The sequence below is a fragment of the Zootoca vivipara genome, chromosome 1, assembly GCF_963506605.1.
Source record: "Zootoca vivipara chromosome 1, rZooViv1.1, whole genome shotgun sequence".
NCBI lineage: Eukaryota > Metazoa > Chordata > Lepidosauria > Squamata > Lacertidae > Zootoca > Zootoca vivipara.
This window is the reverse complement of record NC_083276.1, coordinates 125,647,909-125,670,001: the sequence shown is the minus strand read 5'-3', so window position 1 is coordinate 125,670,001 and position 22,093 is coordinate 125,647,909. Positions and strand designations below refer to the sequence as shown.

Sequence of the window (22,093 nt, the reverse complement as noted above, 5' to 3'; positions counted from 1 at the left end):
TCCCTTCTCAAGTGGTTTGAGAGCCTTGAGTCACCATCTTCATCTACCCAAGCAAAAGCAGCTCCGATATGAATTTCAGGGGAAGCTTTATGGAACACAGGGGCAAAGACAATCCACTGGAGAATCACAGCACCTGCTGTGGCTGCAGAGACTCGTAACTCCTGCTTCCCCCTGCATTGTTTCTGTGGCATAAGCAGCATCGAAGTGACCTCTCCAGGGTCCAAGCCTGGGCAGTGTGTAGGAAGATCCTGGGCTGGCCAGACAACAAGACTCCACTCTTGGCCTCGCAGATGTGGTCCAAAGGAAAGTAGAGCAATACCTTTGGCACCAGCTTGGATGCAGGTCACATACAAGATGCCATCCAACCATCTTTGGCTTTCCACTCTGGGTTTTTGTAGGGTTTACTCCTTAGCCTTTTCTTCTCTCGAAGATGTCCCACAAGGCAGTGGGTACAGGCAAATGTAATAAATTTCTTTCTATACATTATGGGGAACCTGTGCTCCTTCTAGAACCCACTGAAGCATCTCTTGGCCTCTCACTGATAAAAAGTTGTCATGCTCTCAGCATCAGCCATGAGGATAAGGAGTCTTCGCCCAAAGACAGGAACAGACATCAAAAGGCTATTCTAAAATAGAAACACTTCTTGAGGAGGAGGAGGAGGAGAAAAAACAGAACAGGAGGGTGACTCACTTCCAGAGTAAACAGGAGTCCGTCACTAGAGTGTTGTGTTGCTTTTCAAAAACATTTCTGACCACCGCAGCTGACAAATCAGCCCATTCACCTACGTGGCAGGGAACAAACTTAGAAATGTGTCAAAGAAATAAACTCGACTCCTAAGGAAATGGAAACTTCCATGTAAGACACCGGTCTGTTTCAATATAAACCAATGCTGCCTTGCACAATGTTTTGCATACATGGTTGATCTAAAAGTCATAGTAACCACCACCAAGGCTTGGTGCTACTTTTCCTGGGTGTGATGTCACAAATCACACAGGTAATCTGAAAAGGTTCTTCTTCAGCCCCAGTCAACGTGGCCAATGCTTTAATAGGAGTCATAGTCCAACAACTTCCAAAGGCTACCACGTCAGCTACCCCTGAGCTAGGTCAATCACATTGCTCCAATATCGACTCACAGATAATTCAAGGAGCATCTCAGATTCCAAAATAATTCCTGTGTGATCAAGTTTCTATATCACACGTGGTGTGAAGGCTTGGGAGTAAGGGATGGGAAAATGTATGGGGGGGAAATCCACACACACACACACACACACACACACACATATTTTTCCATTCTTCTGCCAGTGTCCTAAATATGGAGGCAGCAGAAAAACTGGAGAGGAAACAGTTTCCCCTTCCAAACTGCCCACCTTTCCCCCAGACCTTCACAGCTCTACCCAGGACACAACAGCAGGTGGGACCAAGGGGTGGAGCCTCGTTTTCCCCATCACACTTTTGGAATCGAGTAGTGTAGGGTGGGGGGGAGGAGAATGGGCACCCAAACAGGGCTTCTGTTTCACAACAGGCAGTCCACATTTGCAAACAGATATGCTCCCTGCTGCCACCAAAAGCCAGAAAAGGCACATCCTAATTTAGAGAAGAAAAGCTCCCAATTTCAAGTAGAGGTAGTGACCTCCTGAAAAGTGGTATAGCCGCTTTCAGTCAAGACGAATGTCAAAATTAATAAATATACCCATAATTACCCATAATTCCATGCATTAAGTGCTTGTTAAAGAGAACAAGAGGGACCCAGGTGGCACTGTGGTTAAACCACTGAGCCTAGGGCTTGCTGATCAGAAGGTCGGCGGTTCGAATCCCTGTGGCGGGGTGAGCTCCCGTTGCTTGGTCCCAGCTCCTGCCAACCTAGCAGTTCGAAAGCACGTCAAAATGCAAGTAGATAAATAGGAACCGCTATAGCGGGAAGGTAAACGGCGTTTCCATGTGCTGCTCTGGTTTGCCAGAAAGTGGCTTTGTCATGCTGGCCACATGACCTGGAAGCTATACGCCGGCTCCCTCGGCCAATAATGCGAGATGAGCGCGCAACCCCAGAGTCAGTCACGACTGGACCTAATGGTCAGGGGTCCCTTTACCTTTAAAGAGAACAAGAGGCTGAGCTACGGCAAGTGGGTGCCTTTTGGTGTGTTTCCTGGAAACAAGCAGCACCAAGAACAATTAGCAGTGCACAACACAGTTCCAAACAACTATGCTTGGAATCTCTGAAAGTACTCCCAGCGATGCTATATATAACTTGTTATTAGGGTACTTGTATCTTGTTTATTATGCAGCAAAGAGAGAGATGGGCATACTTGAGGGCTTCTCGTAAGCATCCGGTTGGACATCGTGGGAAGAGAATGGTGGACTAGATAAGGCAGGGGGAGCTGAAACGATGCCCGTCTGTTAGATTATGATCCCCATCATCCCTGACCATTGACCATGCTGGCTGGGGCCGATGGGAGCTGGAGTCTGACAGTTCCTGGAGGGTACCGGTGGCATGCAGTTATTTTTTTCCGTAGGGGAACAGTTAGGGTGACCTTGCACATCGGAACAGCATCACGTTTCCTTCCCTGCGCCGGGAAGCTTAGGGAAGGAGGTGCCAGGGCTCTGGCCAGATATTGGAGCCCTCGTGCCTCCTTCCCTAAAGCAGGAGGGCTTTTGGAAGGTGGTGAGAAGGTTCTTGGACCCCCTCGGAGCATCGTGCCTCCCTCCCTAAGCCAGGCAGAAGCTTCCCAGGCTTTGGGAAGGAGGCACCAGGGGAACATTTAGGGAACCAGCCTAGTCCCCCAGTCCACTGACAGCACACCACTGGAGGGTATCATATGACATACCCTAGAGATAAAGCCTTCGGTGTGATCCAGTACAGCTCTTATGTTCTTACTCTTTTTTTTAAAAAAAAATGGAATTTTGCAGTCCAGCAGCTCACATTTTCCACCAAAAACCTGAATTCTCCAACCTGTCCAAAATCATTCAAATTTGATCATAATTTAGTCATAGAGCTGGACAGGAGCCGTGCTCTTCCAAATAACTAGAAATCTTATTATGGCTATGGGATTGATTTTAATTCAACCAGTTGGACAGTATTTCAGAATTCACAGGACTTCAGCATTTTAATTCCCTCGGCTTCAATGGGCTATAACAGAGTAGCCTTCACAAACCTGGTCCTCTCCAGATGCTTTGGACTACGAAACAGCATGGCTGTGCTAGCTAGGGCTGATGGGAGTTGTAGTCCAAAAATATCTAGTGGGCACCAGGTTGGAGAAAGAAGGCTGTACTGAAGTCTTCCTTGTTTGCCAACCTGAACACGAAGTGGAGGTCCCAAAGCAAGGTTAAGCAACAGACCACAAAACAATATGCCTGTCACTCAGCAAGCTTGGCAATATGTAGCTCATTAAGAGGTTCTAGTGCTCCACTACAATATTGTATTCTTCAGTTCATACATACTATTTGCTTGGCCATAAGCCTTGGCAAAACTGGAATCCCAATGTAAAATAAAATCCAAACCTAGTGCTACTTACAGAATTACAGGTCGTGACAAAGGCTGTAATTAGATAACGTTTTAAAGGATTTTGTAGAGCAGTTGCCTAAATAAAAGGGCATGGCATCTAAGCAGCAAAAAATAATAAATAGGTTGTCTCTTTTCTTTCAAGTTTAGAGGTCTGAAAAAGCACCCCTCCAAGCAGAGACAAATAGCATGGCTTTTCAGTTTGGGGGACACATCCAGGATTTGCCCAGAAATAGATCTGCAACTCAGCAGCTGCTTTTCCAAGCAACACTAAGCCATGATGGGAAAGCTGCATATTCCTCCATGAGCCTCAGGGATCCTTCCAACTAGGGTTCGAAATTAGCGGGCACCAGTCACATTTTGTGACTGGCAACCAGCCTTTTGCAACTGGATGGAGATGCCATTTTTGCTGCGGGGCTGCCTGGTCTGGTAGCGGGGCAGCAAAAAAAACCAAAAAGGCGCCTAGACGTTTTGTTTGGGTGCCCACAACCTAGGGACCAGGGACCATGTGGCTCCTAGCATTCCTATCGCAGTTTCTAACACTGCTTCCAGCTCTACAGTTCTGATTCTCTGATAATTTTCAAAACAGTCCAGTTTCACAACCCATGGCTTCAAGCTAGCTTGTTTAGAGCTTATCGGAGTTTGTTTAAACCACAATCCATGGCTTGTACTCAACAACTGGCCAGGTTTTGCGGAAGCTGAAGCTCTGCCAAAGCTCTCCTCTTCCCAACTGTGCAGCAGGGAAGGGGGAAGGGCCCTAGGCTCATGGAAGCTCCTTCCTGCTCATGTAAACAGTGTTACATGCGGTTAAAGCATTACATGTGAACACAGCCAATGGGCTCAGTTCACATGCCAAGGACCCAACTGAATCCATGCATGCTTCAGATTTCCATGGTCTAATTGATTCCCTATGGCTCAGGAAAACCATGGTATGCTCTTATGTTCAAACTGAGCTACATTTTGCACAAACTCAGTTTGTTCTCTAATTGTGGCTTAGAGGCAAACAATGGTTTGTCCAAGCCAAGATGGGATGGGGGAACTGGAGTGAAACTTTGACCACTGCAGAAATAATAGGGGCTGCGCCAACATTTGATGGTGTTGATCAGGCATAGGCAAACTCGGCCCTCCAGATGTTTTGGGACTACAACTCCCATCATCCCTGACCACTGGTCCTGTTAGCTAGGGGTCATGGGAGTTGTAGTCCCCAAAAAAACTGGAGGGCTGAGTTTGCCTAAGCCTGATGTTGTTCAAAAGCCACCAAATCTTGAAAAAATATTTTGATCTTATCATTCTTAGGACTTGTATGTAACACACATGGGAGGGTGAGAAAGATCACCACCTGGCAGCTATAGTATATTTTAAATATTGACAATGCTGTTTAACTAGCGGGCTGGGTAATAAAGTCAGGCAAAAGGATACTGGATGTGTTTCAAACTGTTCATTCCCTGCACCAGCCTCTTGGTTCTGTATCATCCATCCCTTATCCCCTGTTGTTATCACGGAGCTGCCACCACTACCACTGCTGTTCCTAGCCTAGCTATCTTTGTCCAAGATGGGTTCATAGCTGCCAAGTCTCCCGTATTCCCCGGGAAACCCCCGTTTTTCTAGCTGTTCTCAGCTGAAAAAACGGATTTATTTATTTTTTCCCGGTTTATTCTGGCGCGGTGGCCATTTTGGAACTGGGTGGAGCATGCTCAGAAACGACTTTTGATGCAGCTCTGCCCAGTTCCAAAATGGCTGCAGTGCGACTTCTGGCACGGCGGCCATTTTGGACCTGGGCAAAGCAGCATCAAAAGTCGCTTCTGAGCATGCTCCGCCCAGTTCCAAAATGGCGGCAGCGCTACCTTCGGTCTGCTACTTCCGGTCCGGTCCCTTATTTCTCCCACAGGAACTTGGTAGGTATGGATGGGTTAAAAGCATCATATGATGGCAGTCATCTGCTGATGAGGACTAAACAAACCAAGAAGATACCAGGAGGGGAGAAATAGGAATGTTCAACTCTTGGGGAAGCACTGAAGATTGTGATTAAAAGAAAAAGACAAGTAACCTTGTTTTGTTGCTGTCAAACAAGACAAGTTCTCATTTTAGGAGGTTTGCAAATGTTAAAGGGTGTATTGTCAAACACTTGGAATTTAGGATTTGTTCTTATTTTAGGGTTGTATCAGAGCACACCTACTGAAATTAATGGACATGGCTAAATGCAGGTCCAGCAATTTCAATTTTCAGTTTTAACTTTTCATATTCCAACAACTTTCCTCTGCAATGCTATACAAAATGCACCAATACCACAATTATAAAGGGTTGTGTGTGCTCCGCGTTTTTTTTCCAAATAAATTTTATTGGTTTTCATGTAAATACAAGCCGCATCGTGTTGTTTTTAAGAAAACCAAGTTAACATTCTGCATACAACCAATCATATATAGTATGCATATCAGAATAACAATTACAGTATTGTTATTTGGGGTCTGCTATGACAGGAAGGGGTGAGGTGCTAAGGAAGGGACTAAATTCCTGCCCCAGTCCACTCAAAATCCTTATTCAGCAACTCATCTGGGCTCTGACCTTTCACCAGGCATCGCCACATATTTTCACAAGCACGCAAGACCGAGATCCTTGCTTTCCTTTTATATGAAAGTCAAACAACTTCTCAGGAGAAGCTGAATTCTGCACCAAATGCAACATTTTGCACTCCCACGGAATCCCAGCAAAACACACATGCGAGGCTTACATAAAGCACAAACAGGAGACAAATAGGATTGGCCGGCTTGAACTTGCAACAGCAACAAAATTCGCGCAACTTGAAATTCCAATAGCTTCAGATTTTCTGCCCCGTGTTTTGCATTTTTATACCCTGCCACATATGCTTTAAAAACCCAGGTGAGACTCTCAACCATTTTCTAACCCCCTCACTCCCAGAACTACAATCCTGTGCATGTTTACTCAGGAGGTGTGGGGGGGGGGGACTCCCACTTAAATCTGTTTAGGATTGCAGCTTCAGTTTCATTGGGGAGAGGAAACATTTCAACAGGACACATTCTGTAAAGAAGCACCTTCCTTTGTCTGCCCAAGACCTCCGCTCCATTTCACTGGATGACCCATTAATGCATAATGAGACCTCGAGACGTTTCTGACTACAACTCCCTCCAACTTAAGCCAGCTTCCGAGGCCGATGGGAGTTGTAGTCCAAAAACATTTGGAGCGCACCCAGTTGAGGGAGGCTAGTCTAGACAGAGACTCTGATGGCACATTCAGAATGTTTCGTTGCTGAATTGCAACTCATTAGCAAGCTTAAAACCATGGAGCCACCTGGAATGAACAAAGACATAGGATTCTTATCTCATTATACATGATCAAGCTTTCCTTAGCGCCTCAGCCCTTGCTTCCCCCCCCCCCCGCAGGACCAATTGCAGTCATTAACAGTCGTTAACAGTCATCAACAGGTTTACCACTCCTATCATCCCATCACCCATTCCCATCTCCCCCACCCTCTGAATATACATAAGGGTCTGGGGGATTCTGTTTCAGTGTATCTGACGAAGTGTGCATGCACACGAAAGCTTATACCAAAATAAAAAACTTAGTTGGTCTTTAAGGTGCTACTGAAGGAATTTTTTTATTCTGATTTAAGAGCCATTCTAGGCAACATCTCGACCCCTCCTCCCATATCAGGCAATGCAAAAAACGATATTCCACTGGGAATCTTTAGCCGAATCTTCTTCATATTATTTCTGTATCCCTTCTCCTGCTTCTTTTGCAGCTGACTCTTTAGCTTTCGGAAGATTAAAAAGCATCTCTCAGAAAATCTAAAAGCATCCAAATACATAAAATAAGTGGTTGCTGGAAGCAGCAGTCTTCTTCAGACTCAAAAGGCAAACTTTTCTAAATTCTAACCCAGTGACATGTCATCAGGATTCAAGACCTCCTGTTGATTTTTCCACATTAGACGGGTGGGGAACCTCTGGCACGGCAAACATTGCTGAACTACATCTCCCACCAGCCTTTGTAAGCATGGTTAATGGCCAGGGGTGATGGGAGTTGGACTTCAGACATACCAGGTGGGTCAAAGGTTCCCCCCCCCAACTTGATTTTCTGAAAAATGGAAAATACGAAATGTGAGAAAAGGCACAACCTTACTAAAGCCACCTTTCCTGGGCCCTAGTAATAGATTTATTGTGTGTGGGTATCATTCAATGCTGGCCAAGCTGTTTTGCCACCTGAGGCAAGGGTCAAAATGGCGCCCGTCCTCCCATTCCATATATAAATGCCAATCGGACGGGCGGCTGACTCTTACTACAATGCTAGCATTGAGGAAAGAATCCTGCACAGTTCCAAAGAGACTTCACTGAGCTTCGACTCAACCTGATGGTAATAACCGGAAGAGCAAAGTTCAGTCATTTAGAGCTATACCAGGAAGTACTGGCCACTATAAAGAAAAGCTGGATCAGCCGGTAGAAGCTTTCAATACTGCATTCCCCGCACTGGGGGTGGGGATTATTCACTTCGGAAACCATGGGAAATCTGCATCACGGTGCAACCCATCGTTACGTTAGTCACAAAGCATCCATCCCAGCAGAGTATCAAATTAGTGCAAAAATACTGTTAATTATGATTTCTTTAGAGTAACTTTCAGCATGTTTATCCAGAAGTTGGTAAATTGCAGCCATTTCCCTTACTAGCCAGAATCAAACATTGTTACCGTGTTTCTCCAAAAATAAGACACCGTCTTATATTTATTTTTCCTCAAAAAACAACAACAAGGTGGCTTATTTTCAGGGGATGTCTTATTTTTTTATTAAGTATGGTGCAGTTTAACCTACAAGGTTAAACTGCCTATCTCTATGGCTTATTTTCGGGGTATGGCTTATTTTTGGAGAAACACGGTACATATAACTCAGTGATGTTATTCTAACAATGGACTGGAGTTAACATTCACAAATAGTTATATATACTCTGCAGAGTAAAAGGTAAAGGGACCCCTGACCATTAGGTCCAGTCGTGACCGACTCTGGGGTTGCGCGCTCATCTCGCATTATTGGCCGAGGGAGCCGGCGTATAGCTTCCAGGTCATGTGGCCAGCATGACAAAGCCGCTTCTGGCGAACCAGAGCAGCACACGAAAATGCCGTTTACCTTCCCGCTATAGCGGTTCCTATTTATCTACTTGCATTTTGATGTGCTTTCGAACTGCTAGGTTGGCAGGAGCTGGGACCAAGCAACGGGAGCTCAGAAAGCAAGATGTTTTAAAAGTACATCACTTGATAATTTACTGTTGGCAGCTGAACACGTGAACTGACGTAATCTGAAAATCATTTTGGTTGGTGCGTTTGCGATGGCGGCAACAACAGTCCATTCGCACATGAAAGCGGTCACATGATTAAAATCACTTAGCAAGTGTATTGTGATGAGGAATGTTTTTCCCTTAGGCTGTGAGGAACAAGTTTTAAATCTCCACTCCGCCATGAAGTCCATTGGGTGGCCTACAAGGATGTTACATGGATAAAACTGGACTAGGAATCATGTATGGCGCCTTGAGCTCTTCAGAGGAAGGGTAAACATGCAATAAATACACAGATGCAATAAAAGTGCATGGCTGAACTAGCCCTAAGGCTGCTTTTAGAGCAGGTGGGGAGAAAAGCTCCAGGTGTTGTTGAGCTACGACTCCCATAAGCCCCAGCATGCATTGCCAATAGCCAGGGATGCTGGGAGATGTAATTCATCGACAGCTGAGTAGCCGAAGGTTCCTCATTCCCCCTTGAAAGTAATCAGCTGAAAAATCTTTTTAAAAGTAACAAGCAGAGTTGTAGGAGACACAGAGTTACCGTAGATACTAAGAGAAACCCTTTTGCTTCAAGTTCGGTATATAAAAGCAGTGGGAATTTATCTCCCACAGATATCATATTATATAAGAATTATTTTAAAATGCATTGTCCCAGCCTTGCTCATCCCATACAATGAAATCCTTTAGGCTTTTTACAGCATGTTTAATAAAGTAAGTCATAAGTCATGTGACTGAATAGAACACGGTCGGTAACTCTCGGGGGAAACCGTGCTGTGCGATTTGCCAAAAATTATCCGGAAGTAGAAGCCCATGCATTTCCCACGCTCTCTTGGAGAGGGGGTAGGTCTTGCACTGTCACAAAATAAATGCTACATCTCAGGATTAATGGAATATTTCCAAGGCAAATTCGAGGCCAGGTTTTTGGTACCCGTGTCCCGAAAACCCCAACTAAACACTCATAGTTTGTCTAGGCATCTACGAAAAACAGAACCTTGAAATGTGCTCAATTCATAGTTGCAACGCTCTCTGCATTCTTTTCTCCTTCCTCTTCTAAACATTGGTCTGAATACCGAGTCAATTAAAATCCATCCTCACGGTTCCTTGTGCAAGAGGCTGTCAACTTCCATGTATTAATGTACTTTTTATATATAAATAAAAGCATTTTAACATAGCATGACTAAACTTTTAAGAAACTCCATGGGGAACTGTCAACTCCCCAGATTAAAACAAACCCAGCTGGCATCCCTTGCCATAAACTAACAGCTACAAGGGCAGACTGGGTATGTCCTAAGGGCCCAGGAAAAGGGGCCTTTTCAGTAGTGGCCCTATGCTCTTTGAATTCCCGCCCTAGAGAGGCAACGTATGATTTCCGCTCTATTGGCATTTCAATGAAACCGAAGACTCTTTTATTTCAAACTGCTTTTTACCAATTTCGTGTTCTAACCTCTGCTGTTTTGCTAGTGTAAATTTTAATGTTTTGTTTTATATAGAATAGTAGAATTGTAGAGCTGGAAGGGACCCCAGGGTTCATCTAGTCCAACCCCATGCAATGCAGGAATCTCAGCTAAATCATCCATTATATTGTGATGGTATTGGTATTACGGCTTTGACGAAAGTTGCTTTGGGAGGGCTTTGTCCTGAAATTTATTTTGAGTCCAAAATATTTCAGGCAGTCTCCTTAACAACCGATAGTATACTTGTCAAAACTGATGCCTGAACAAAAGATGTTCCTTGTTTAAATTGTCCACAGTGCACTCATTTGAAATGCGCCACTGTATTAAAAATCGAGCGTATGCCAAAGGGCATTTATTGCAATGATGCCTGGTCATGACTGCAGTAACGGCTGTTCTGTTCTGACCACTCAATTTCACAAACTCCTAGGATTCGGCTGCAATTTATTTTCCACAGCCACCTGTCATGAAAAGTCCACAGCCACCTGTCATTAGCACTTAGCAATTTGCTGGGAAAACATATTCCAAAATCAGGTATTAAACAGTAAAAGTCCCTACTACTACGGTGTAATGTGTCATGTGTTGTTGTTCATCTGAGGTTGTATTTACCTAATTTTAAGACGAGCTAAGCGACAAATGATTGCTATTACGTCCTGATAGGTAAAACCACAGAATTCAAAGAGGGTTCACTCTTTTTCCCATGAATGTATTAGCTTTAATCTGTTATTTTCTCTCTCTTCCCAATTCCCTGAAGCATAATATGTCAAAGTAAATTATTCCTGGAGTCTAATTGCTTAGATCACAAACCCATCATTACTGAAGTACCAGTATTGTCAACTCACTCAAGTGCCCAATTGTTTCAGGCTGCTTAGGCGGCAATGTTTCAACCTATTTTAAGTATATTCTAATCAGTAATGGATGGTTTAGAGTAATTAGGCCCTGCAGTAGAAGAAATGCAAATAGCAAGATAAAACATTTTTAAAGGGCATAAGCTATGGTGGTTTTGTCCAAATCTCTGTGCTTCTATGGGCTTCTGAATCAGCCTTGGGAAACAACAGCAGTAAAAAGTAAATCCAGATATGTATGTTTTGTTATGTACATAAAATATGACTGCAGGAAGAATTCTGTATTTTTTTTAATAATATATTTGTAATGGATAAAACAATAAATGTATTTTCTTGCAAGAGATCACACACTACAATGTCCTCAAAGACAGGTCAAATAACTCAAGTATTCAGTTCTTCTCACAACTGCTATACTCCCTAGGATTTTAGAATTTTAGAGTCAGAAGAGACCCTGGAGATCATCAAATCCAACCTTCTGCTCCAGAGGTAGCCAGCATGGGGCCCTCCTAAAACTGCCGTCATCCATGAACTGGCCACGCTGGCTGAGGATGATGAGCTGTAAAAAAAGGTAAAGGTAAAGGACCCCTGGACGGTTAAGTCCAGCCAAAGGCAACTATGGGGTTGTGGCGCTCATCTCACTTTCAGGCCAAGGGAGCCGGCGTTTGTCCAGACAGCTTTCCGGGTCATGTGGCCAGCATGACTAAACCGCTTCTGGCGCAACAGGACACTATAACGGAAACCAGAGCACACGGAAACGCCATTTACTTTCCCGCCGCAGAGGTACCTATTTATCTGCTTGCACTGCTGTGCTTTCATACTGCTAGGTTGGCAGGAGCTGGGACAGAACAACGGAAGCTCACTCCATCGCGGGGGTTCGAACTGCCAACCTTCTGATCGGCAAGCCCAAGAACATCTGGGAGAGCACCACATTTGTTACCCCGTTCTACCCAACGTAGGAATCTTGCAACCACAGCATCCTAGGTACACAATCACCCGGTCGCTGCTTGAACAGCTGCGTCAGAAGAAAACTGCTCCATGTCTAAGAACGGAACGAGGTATCAAGTTGTACTGTACCTCCGGAAGTGTTTCACTTTAGAATTCAAGTTGAGAGGACACATTTGAATAGCTTTCTTCATGACGAAGAAACACAGCCTGCCCGTATCGAGCGGCAAATGATCCTCGCCTCCATTTCCACTTGGCCTCTTTTGGTTTCCTAAGGACAGGAGGTTTTTGTTCTAAGGCAGGGGTGGGAAAGTGGATCTGGCGGGCAGGCCCTGTTCTTATCTCCACCACCCGCACAGGCCAACTTTGATAGGCAGGCAGGCGCACATGTCAGTCACCTGACAATCAGAAGTAAATTCAGATGACCCATTTTCCTTTGCCTGCAGAAACCGAAAGGCACCGTACTTTGCAGATCAATTGACTGGCAGGGCCTGCAAACATCATGGGAGCCCCACCTTTACCTGCAGTGTTAGGAGCAGGGAAACTGCGCATGGCTTGGCCCAAAGAGTCTCACAGGCCAAATGCAGAGGCCTAGCAGGCCTGATTCTGACTGTGGACTGCAGATTCTGCACTGTTGCTGTGGCAAAGGAACGTCTCTCTGAAAGGTGTTCAGAACCAAGGGAAATGTACCACTTTTTTTCCCTTTCAGTTTTTAGCACTTTTAATAGCAAAAGTCATGGAAGCAGACCATTCTCACTGCTGAAGAGTAAAATTGTTGCTTTCAAACCACAGACTGACTCGATTTTAAAAGAAGAAGTAATAACGGTGTCCCACCCACCACCACCCCAAAAAATAAAGGCTTATTGTGTTTCACGAAGAAGAAACAGGAACTACAGCAGGCCAGGTGAATGAAAAACCTGTTTGGGCAGAACTCAGTTTGTTAAACATTTGAGTAAAACATTTCTCCATAACTGCCGCAGGATTATGCAAGTGACTATAAACACGGGGTCTTCATCGTTTTTACACTTACGGTACTTCAAGTTGTTGTTTTGCCAAAGTGACCTTTAGTTTTCAAAGCCCCAAAGCAGAATTTGACCCGAGGACATCCCTGACGTGACAGCTGTCTCTATAGCCACAACTAGCTCCTAAGACTCTTGCATTACCCTGTCAAAGTGGCAGAATATTAAAGCTAGCGAGTTAGTGGGCTTGTGAAGTGGGAAGCGCATCTGTCCAGTGAATGTATGCTGGTATCCATCTTTCATTAATATACTTGAAAAAATAACCAGCTGAGTTACCTCTCCTCGCTTTCTCACTAAATGTTCTGCCTCCATGGGCTAGTTTTCCAAACATATTATAGGAAAGTCATATTATTTTCCGGGTGGGGGCAAACAGGATTGTGACCTCACCCACTGGGGGTACATGTCCATCTCCAGGCAATGTTCAAAACTCCCATTGTTCTAGGCGCATTTTGCAATAGGGAATTTCATTAGCGCGAGCGGTTTCTGAGCTCTGGGCGCCGTCCTGCGCCGAAGATTTCAGATTAAAACGGCAGAGTGGAAGGAAAGGAGGAGCTTTTTCTGCCTCCCCACTCACAGCTGCTCTCTGAAGACTGGAAAAGACACCCTCTTAAGAACATTAGGGGGATGGGCAGGAGAAAGACTAGACCATGTAAAAAAATTAATGTAAAATTTTAGCTGCAGTTCATTCCTTTTCAGCTTTGTATTCTTGTCTTTTTTAATAAATAAATAAAAAAGCGAGACTCGATATTGCGTTGTTGCGCCCATAGCCTAGGTTTAAGGCGCCATTTCATAGAATCATAGAGTTGGAAGAGACCACGAGGGCCATCCAGTCCAACCCCCTGCCAAGCAGGAAACACCATCAAAGCATTCTTGACATATGCCTGCCAAGCCTCTGCTTAAAGACATCCAAAGAAGGAGACTCCACCACACTCCTTGGTAGCAAATTCCACTGCCGAACAGCTCTTACTGTCAGGAAGTTCTTCCTAATGTTTAGGTGGAATCTTCTTTCTTGAAGTTTGAATCCACTGCCCCGTGTCCGCTTCTCTGGAGCAGCAGAAAACAATCTTTCTCCCTCCTCCTAGCTCCCTCCTCCTAAGCTCCTAGCTTTCATATCTCAGTTTCTAACACTGTCTCTCCAGGAAGGGTTCAACAAGGGTTCCACATTCGACTTATGGACAAACAATCTGCCATTCATCAAAGTGTCCACATCTTTGTGGACTGCAGCACCCATCGTCATCATCATCATCATCAATGCCTAAGCTGAATGGGACTGACAGGAAAAGGAGTCCAGCAACGCAGAACAGTATGAACAACTCCAGATTCAGTAAGCGGCTTAGATCTATACATGATGGATTTTCCATGTAGGATCTCTTCAACCATGGAAGGCACATATCTGGACAAGATGCCACGATCCACCTCCTCCACTACATGTAGCCAGCAAGATCATCTCAGTAGGTCCAATGCCTTTTTAAAACAAAAAACATGACACCCCCCCCAAGTACTATCTTCTTCCTGCCACACAAAGAACAATTGATAGAGCTTGGGTATTTTCTGCTGTTTCAGTGCCAATCCAATCTGCATTTGTCTCTATAATGAGTGCAGCTGATCTTCCCTTCAATAGCCAGAAAAGTTTTTCTAATCTTAAGTGGCAGAAGATGAGTATGCGTTAGCAAACAAAGGAACTTCTGCCAGGTTTTTTCCCCCCTTCCACCTTGATGGGTGAAACTATTCCTCTGCAGACATCCTCGACAGGAATGCAATAAAGTCAAAACAGCCATCTGAACAAGTGCCCTAAAGAGGCATAAGTGCTTCATGTATTATGCAGTCATTAACTCGGTATCAAAACAAGAAGCCCACATATTTCAATTTGGCATACTGATCCAAAAAACAACGGGCCTGCTCCAGCCACAGTGAAGCCCTTTTACGTGCTATTGATTTCAGCGGGAGAGGCAAGCACCTGCTCAGAATTCCTCCCGTTGGGAACAAAACAGGACTCGCTGCTTGTTGAATCATACCCTAAGTTTGTCATTGCGAGAATATTTTATGGGGATCTTCAATCTCTGCTGGAAACAGGATTGAGGCACCATTTTAGCTTGAGCAGTTATTGCTTTTTACTTGCCTTTTCTGAGTTTTACTGCATTTTAAATGCTGATTTCTGCCCAGAGTATTTTTTTTCAGCACAAAAAAGCAGACGGGATTTAAAAATAATAATGTGTAACACAATTTATTTGTCATGTCAACCCACACGCCACTGGTCTCTGTCTCGTCTCTCATTAGAAAGTAAAGGAAGGAAATTGTTTTATGAATTGGGTTGACCAATTCAAGTATTTTCACACTCTTTTTTTCCCCTAGAATTGGCAGAGCTCTGTTCCTAAGTAGCTTATTATGTAACAATTCCAGCCTTGTAATCCCCCTAAGCAAGACTATACAATTTCAAGTGAGATTAATATGTCATCTAAATACTGACACAAATAAAACAATTTAGTAGACATTTTATTCATTCACCGTTACATTTTAATTTTAATTTGTGGGCTTAAAGAAAACATTTTCAGCAAATGAAAGATGAAATCAATTTACGTGGAGAAGACTATTTCTGCTCCATTTCAGTCAAATAAAATGCATCCCGAAAGGTTTACTTTTGCAGTCACTCCAAGATGATCGCCAGAATAATCTGAGTCACTCAACTCATAAATAAGACAGCAGAGAAACTAAAACAGTACTGATAGCTCAAAACCTGATCCAGTGCTGTATTTTGTGCTGCAAACAGCTTCAAAGCAGCCATACATTACTCATAGATTAAAGTGTTAAAGAGCAGTAGTTTTTTGCCGGATAGGCTTTTAAACTCAAAAGCTTCTGCATTCTCACCAACAGCTGTTGGTCCAATAAAAGATGTCATCTTAACCTACTTTCATAACCCGTAAGCCATTTGTGATTCCAGCATTCCCTAGCATTTTTGAGACGGTTCGGTCGTAGATTATTATTAGAAGTTCTGTTAGATCAGATACAAGAAAATTTCCAGTCATTCAGCACTCGTAAGCACATATCCAGGCTACAATTCTCAACATGCTTTCTAGGGTATAAGCCACACTGAATGATCGGGAGTGGAACCTACTTTCGAGCCAGCATGGAGAGAACTGCTCACCTCGATAACAAACTTAGTTGGTCTCTAAGGTGCTACTGGAAGGGATTTTTTTTATTTTGTTTCGACTATGGCAGACCAACACAGCTACCTACCTGTAACTATGACTGAAAGTGTGTCCACCTTTCAGTGAGAAAAAGGAGAATCCTACTGCCTTAGGGTGTCAAGATCTCAAGTGGGCCCTTGTTTGCCCTGCCTAGGTCACATTCACACCATAACTCTAAAGCACTGCGGCATCACTTTAAGCAGCCAGGGCTCCACTCTTCTCTGGGCCACCTCCCTGGGGCCACAGAAGCCACAATGGGTGGAAAAAGGAATATAAACATTTACTTTGGTAGGTAGGCTAGTGTCTGCTTTGGCCTCCAGGGGTGAGGTTCTTCCACTCCTCCAGAGAGGCTTGTGGCGTTGCATTTGACCCCCGGACTGAAGATTCCTCAACTAATACATTTTATTTATGTCCCACCTTTCCTCTAAGGAGCTCAAAGGGGAATCCATGGTTTTACCCCCTCCCCATTTTATCCTCACAACAACCGTGTGAGACAGGTTAGGCTACGAAACAGTGACTGGCCCAAGCTCCCCCAACGAGCTTCATAGCTGATTGGAGAGGAAAAGTGCTTGGTAGAGGAAAACTGGAAGGACAAATCGTGAAGCTGAGGCTCCAATACTTTGGCCACCTCATGAGAAGAGAAGAATCCTTGGAAAAGACCCTGATGTTGGGAAAGATGGAGGGCACTAGGAGAAGGGGACGACAGAGGATGAGATGGTTGGACAGTGTTCTCGAAGCTACGAACATGAGTTTGACCAAACTGCGGGAGGCAGTGCAAGACAGGAGTGCCTGGCGTGCTATGGTCCATGGGGTCACGAAGAGTCGGACACGACTAAACAACTAAACAACAACAACGAGGACAACTTAAAATACCCAAATGCGCCACCTAGCAGCTGGGCTCAGTGCTACAAGCAGCAAGTCTCCACCAACTTGTCCAGGTATTATTTCCATAAAACTGTAACCCGTTTTGACCCAGCAACGCGCATTACTTTCTCTCCCCTCTCACGTGTGCACAAGACAGTAAGCATTATGCAGCGGTGGCATTCCAGGGCTTCCACCTAATGCCAAACTTCCCGTAGAGTCAAAACCCATTGGGTTCAATGGCGGGTGGGATTGCCAAAGTCATTTTTCCTGGAACCCTGCCCCCTTTTTATTTTTTAAATTGCCATGCATGTAAAAGCTGAATGCACAAAAGGTAAATGTCCGTAAGTTGAGGGCTTCCTGTAGTTAGCTTGGAGGAAGTGTTCAGAGGCAAACAATATTAGAGCATGTGGGAGGTTTAGGTGGCTTGTACTGTTAGGTAGAAATGGTTGGAAAACACTGCTAATTTCATAAATGCTTAGGTCCCACTTCAAAATGTTCCATTGCACATTTGTGCTATTTTTCATTATTCCACCAAGTTATCTGCTCACTTCAAAACAAAGCTCAGTCAGCATGGTCATGTTGAGCTCCTACTCTAACAATAGGACGTTTGTCTTTCAAAAGCTCACCAGCTTAGGCAGGAGACTAAAGGCAAATTCCTTAACTCCAAATCTTATGGCTCAGAGGAACATTTTTGCATGTTCTCCTTTGCAACAAAATAATGAACATGCAAACAAAAATGCCAAGTGCTTTTGCGCAACGAAACTGCTGAAGAAAGCGCCGCCCTAATGCAACCCAAATTCAGATGAAAGGAACAAGAAATAAGACTGGAGCCTAACGAGAATAATTATGATTATCCAGCAAATTGTTGTGGTGGTGTAAACATATCGTTTCTGTAGCCTAGGATTCATTTTAGACCATCTTCAGCGTCCCCATCAAGTTTGCACATTACAAGCCCAAGATTGGCAGACTCCTTGCACAATGAGTACACACTCAAGTGGAAGTCTGCATCCAATCCTGGTTCTGTGGCAAGAATGCCAAGAAGCAATGTTAGAAACTGAGATATGAAAGCTAGGAGCTTAAATGGCACCTTAAACCTAGGTTATGGGTGCAACAACGCCACGCTTTTTTATAACAAGAATACAAAGTTGAAAATGAACTGCAGCTGAAATATTACCTTCATTTTTCACATCATCTAGTCCTTCCCCTGCCTAAGGTAAAGGTAAAGGGACCCCTGACCATTAGGTCCAGTCGTGACCGACTCTGGGGTTGCGGCGCTCATCTCGCGTTATTGGCCGAGGGAGCCGGCGTACAGCTTCCAGGTCATGTGGCCAGCATGACAAAGCCGCTTCTGGCGAACCAGAGCAGCACACGGAAACACTGTTTACCTTCCTGCTGTAAAGGGTAAAGGTAAAGGGACCCCTGACCATTAGGTCCAGTCGTGACCGACTCTGGGGTTGCGACACTCATCTCGCATTATTGGCCGAGGGAGCAGGCATACAGCTTCCAGGTCATGTGGCCAGCATGACAAAGCCGCTTCTGGCGAACCAGAGTAGTGCATGGAAATGTCGTTTACCTTCCCACCAGAGCCGTACCTATTTATCTACTTGCACTTTGACGTGCTTTCGAACTGCTAGGTTGGCAGGAGCTGCGACCGAGCAACGGGAGCTCACCCCATCACAGGGATTCGAACTGTCAACCTTCTGATCGGCAAGCCCTAGGCTGTTGTTTAACCCACAGCGCGACCCGCGTCGCCCTGCCTACCCCCCTAGTATTCTTAAGAGGGTCTCTTCTCCAGTCTTCAGAGAGTAGCTGGAAATGGGGAGGCGGAAAATGGTTCTCCTTTCCTTCCACTCTGCAGTTTTAATCGGAAATCATAGACACAGTACTGCACCCAGAGCTCAGAAACCACTCGCGCTAATGAAATTCCCCGTCGCAAAAGAACAATGGGAGTTTCGAACACTGCCAGGAAGATCTGCACGTTTATCACATCCACACATATATTTAAAGTTTTAGATATAACAGATTAGGTTAGTTATGGGGAACCTTTGGCCAGCCAGATCCTGTCGAACTACAAATCTCATCAGCCCCAGCTAGCATAACCAACGGCCAGTGATGATGTGAGTTGTAGTTCAGCAACATCTGGAGGTTCAAAAGTTTGTCATACCTGTCCTAGAACTGCGGGTATTTTGGTCAACTGTACCAGCATATTAGGATTCCAATAGAAAACAGTCTACGGCTGCAATCCTATTCCCGCTGCATTTGAGATGACTTAATTTTGAGCGGACGTGGTTAACACTGCACTGTTAGCCATTTGATTTCAACAAAACAGCTTCAATTAAAGCACCCCTTTTATTTATTTATTTTAAAAGAAGTTACCTTATTGCAATAGAGCATCCAAAGTTCATACAGCCTCTCTCTGGACGCCATCGTTCACCTTCCACAGTTGAGAAGCACCATAGGCTCAAGATCCTATCATGCTCACTTTCAATTCAGAATGTTTGCTTTAATTCCTCGATCCAATCAAGGATGGGAAAAACAAGTTTATCCAATACTCTTGCACAGTTAAATCGGCTAAGGGTGACAGTCAGCCCTCTCCTTTTCATCAATGGCACTTTGGAATTAACCTCTGAAAGTAAAATTGTGCTGGTTGAAGGATGGAGGATGTATGACGATGTAAGAAAGGAAATGTTATAATTCCATATTACAAGTGCTGAAGGAGATCCCACGAACTGCTCTTGTTGTTTCTGAATGATGTAATCTCAGTAAGATGCTGTTTGACTTCAAGTCTTCATCATCCCCTCAGTGACAAACTGCATGGTAGAAAATATATTTTTCAGTGTACCAAACAGCAAAGCAATGTTGACAGATCACCTGACAAAATAAAGACTGATTTATTTATTTATTTTTAAAAAGTACCCACTGTGTTGGGTATTTTCTACAATTCACATCATTTATTTAAATTTAAAATTGAAAGTGCTCAGACATTCATTTCCTTGCTTTTGCTTCCACAAGAATGCGCCAGAAATTAGAATAAGGGCATCACTGAGCAAAAAAAAACCTCTTCACAATAGAACCACCAACATCTCCTCTCACTTACCCAGTGTCTAAATGTTCCCCCAAGCTTAGAAATTATTTTTAAAAACCTAACCATTTTCAAAGGATGATGAAAAACGGAGGACTTCCAGGGAATTTGGGGGGAGGGGGTAGACTGATAAAACTGTCATAGGCTAAAGTGCCAACTGTGCTCTACCACAGTACTACTTAAGGTATATATTTTTTAAAAAAATCCAAAATTAAACACAGATCACCTCTCCTCAAACATTGTTTCTGATGGTTCCCCCCCTTTCTCTAATTCACACACTGTAGTTTTCCTAACTTCACTTTTCTGCCCCCTTTACAGGATGCCTCTCCTTCAACCCGGCCCCCAGCCTGAATCTGCTTTCGTATTCCCCAGCACAATACAATGATGCTGCAGCAGCAACAACAACAACAATGAATAAATACTTTTGGGAATTAGAGGGACAGAGGAACTACCTAAACTGTATAGAAACTTATTTATGTGGCAAGAATGCTACTCGCCCTAAAATGGAAAGAATAAGAAGTCCCAGCAAAGGAAGAATGGATACAAAAATGTACAGAATACGCAGAAATGGCAAAACTTACTGGAAAAATAAAAAATCAAGATAACAAACTTTTTTATATAAAAGAATGGAAATGGGTTTATTGAATATTTACAGATAAATTGTAAACAGATAAAAAAACATTGGCAGGATTATTGTAACCCGCAGTTTCATAAGAGTATATATTTAAAGTAGATTAAAGTAGATTAATAAGTGAGCAACTTAAATTAATTCTGAATATGCAGAAGATATGACAAACAAATTGAAGGAACTTGCAGAAAGAGGGAGATGGAAGTCGAGTTTCGAAATGTTAAAATGATTGTAAAATTAGTGAAATGTATAAACCTGAAAAGCATAAATAAAATTTAAAAAATGAATAAATAATAATAATAATAATAATGGATAATTTAAGGATGATGATGATAATAATTTCTTATTTCTTATTAATAATTTCTTAATTTCTTATTCCTTTTCCTCCACTCTCCCTCTCCTTGTCCCATTTCCCTCCCCATCCGTATCTTCGCCCCCCAACCCTTCTTCCAGGACACACCATCTCAAATCCCTGTGCTGTAGTTTCAGGAGAGATAAATTATCATTATTCTAATTACATTTGCCCTCCCCACTTCCCTGTTTCCTTGCTCCCCCCCCCAATCCCTCGCCCTTCTCCAGCCCCACACAGCCAGGCAGCTCTCCCCTCCCCGCCGCCCCACAGCCTTCCAGGGGCTCCTCAGCTCACCGGGGACGCGGAGAGGCAGGCGGGAGGCTCCTCGGACCCCGGAGCGGAGGCGCCTTCGGTGGCCGCGGACTCAGCCCAGCTCGGGGGAAGCTGAGGCGGCTCAGCAGCAGCAGGAGGAGGCGGTGGCGGCGTTTGCTGCTGCTGCTGCTGCTGCTGCTGCCGCTGCTGGCAAATGGGAAGCCACATCGGCCGCTCCGACGCCCCGCCCACATTCCAGCGCTACCTCCTTCCGCCCCGCCCCGCGACGCACCACGTTCGCCCTTCTTGCGAAGGCGCGCGGAGATGACATCGACGGAGGGGGTGGGGTGGGGAGGGAAAGGAAGCCTCGACGGCCATCTTGGCTCCTGGCAGAGTCTTTTCCCTTGCCCTCACCCCCGCTTCTTGCTCTCCGTTATAGAATGGAAGCATATTTTCCAACATTTCTGAAAATGGGGACGTCATATTCAATAATAATAATAGTAGTAGTAGTAGTAGTTGTTGTTGTTTTCGTTGTTGCTGCTGTTTATTATTATTATTATTATATTTTTCTATTATTCCTGTTTATTTTATTTTATTTTATTCATTATTTTATTTTATTTATTTTATTTTATTTTATTCATTATTCACTTTTAATATTTATTTACTTATTCATTATTATTTATTGTTATTATTTATTATT

At 44.1% G+C, this 22,093-nt stretch overlaps 1 protein-coding gene across 1 annotated transcript in view; it reads right to left on the bottom strand.

The window, feature by feature from the left end:
* Positions 1-21,619, bottom strand: part of NBEAL1 (neurobeachin like 1) — a 133,490-nt gene extending 111,871 nt beyond the window's left edge. Inside the window, exons 1-2 of the mRNA XM_060281908.1 lie at positions 21,436-21,619; positions 19,456-19,889 (exon numbers count right to left, since the gene is read on the bottom strand). Coding sequence (XP_060137891.1) covers positions 19,456-19,506 — 51 coding nt within the window. The 5' untranslated portion in view covers positions 19,507-19,889; positions 21,436-21,619. The remainder of the gene's footprint in view (positions 1-19,455; positions 19,890-21,435) is intronic.
* Positions 21,620-22,093: the final 474 nt, after the last annotated feature.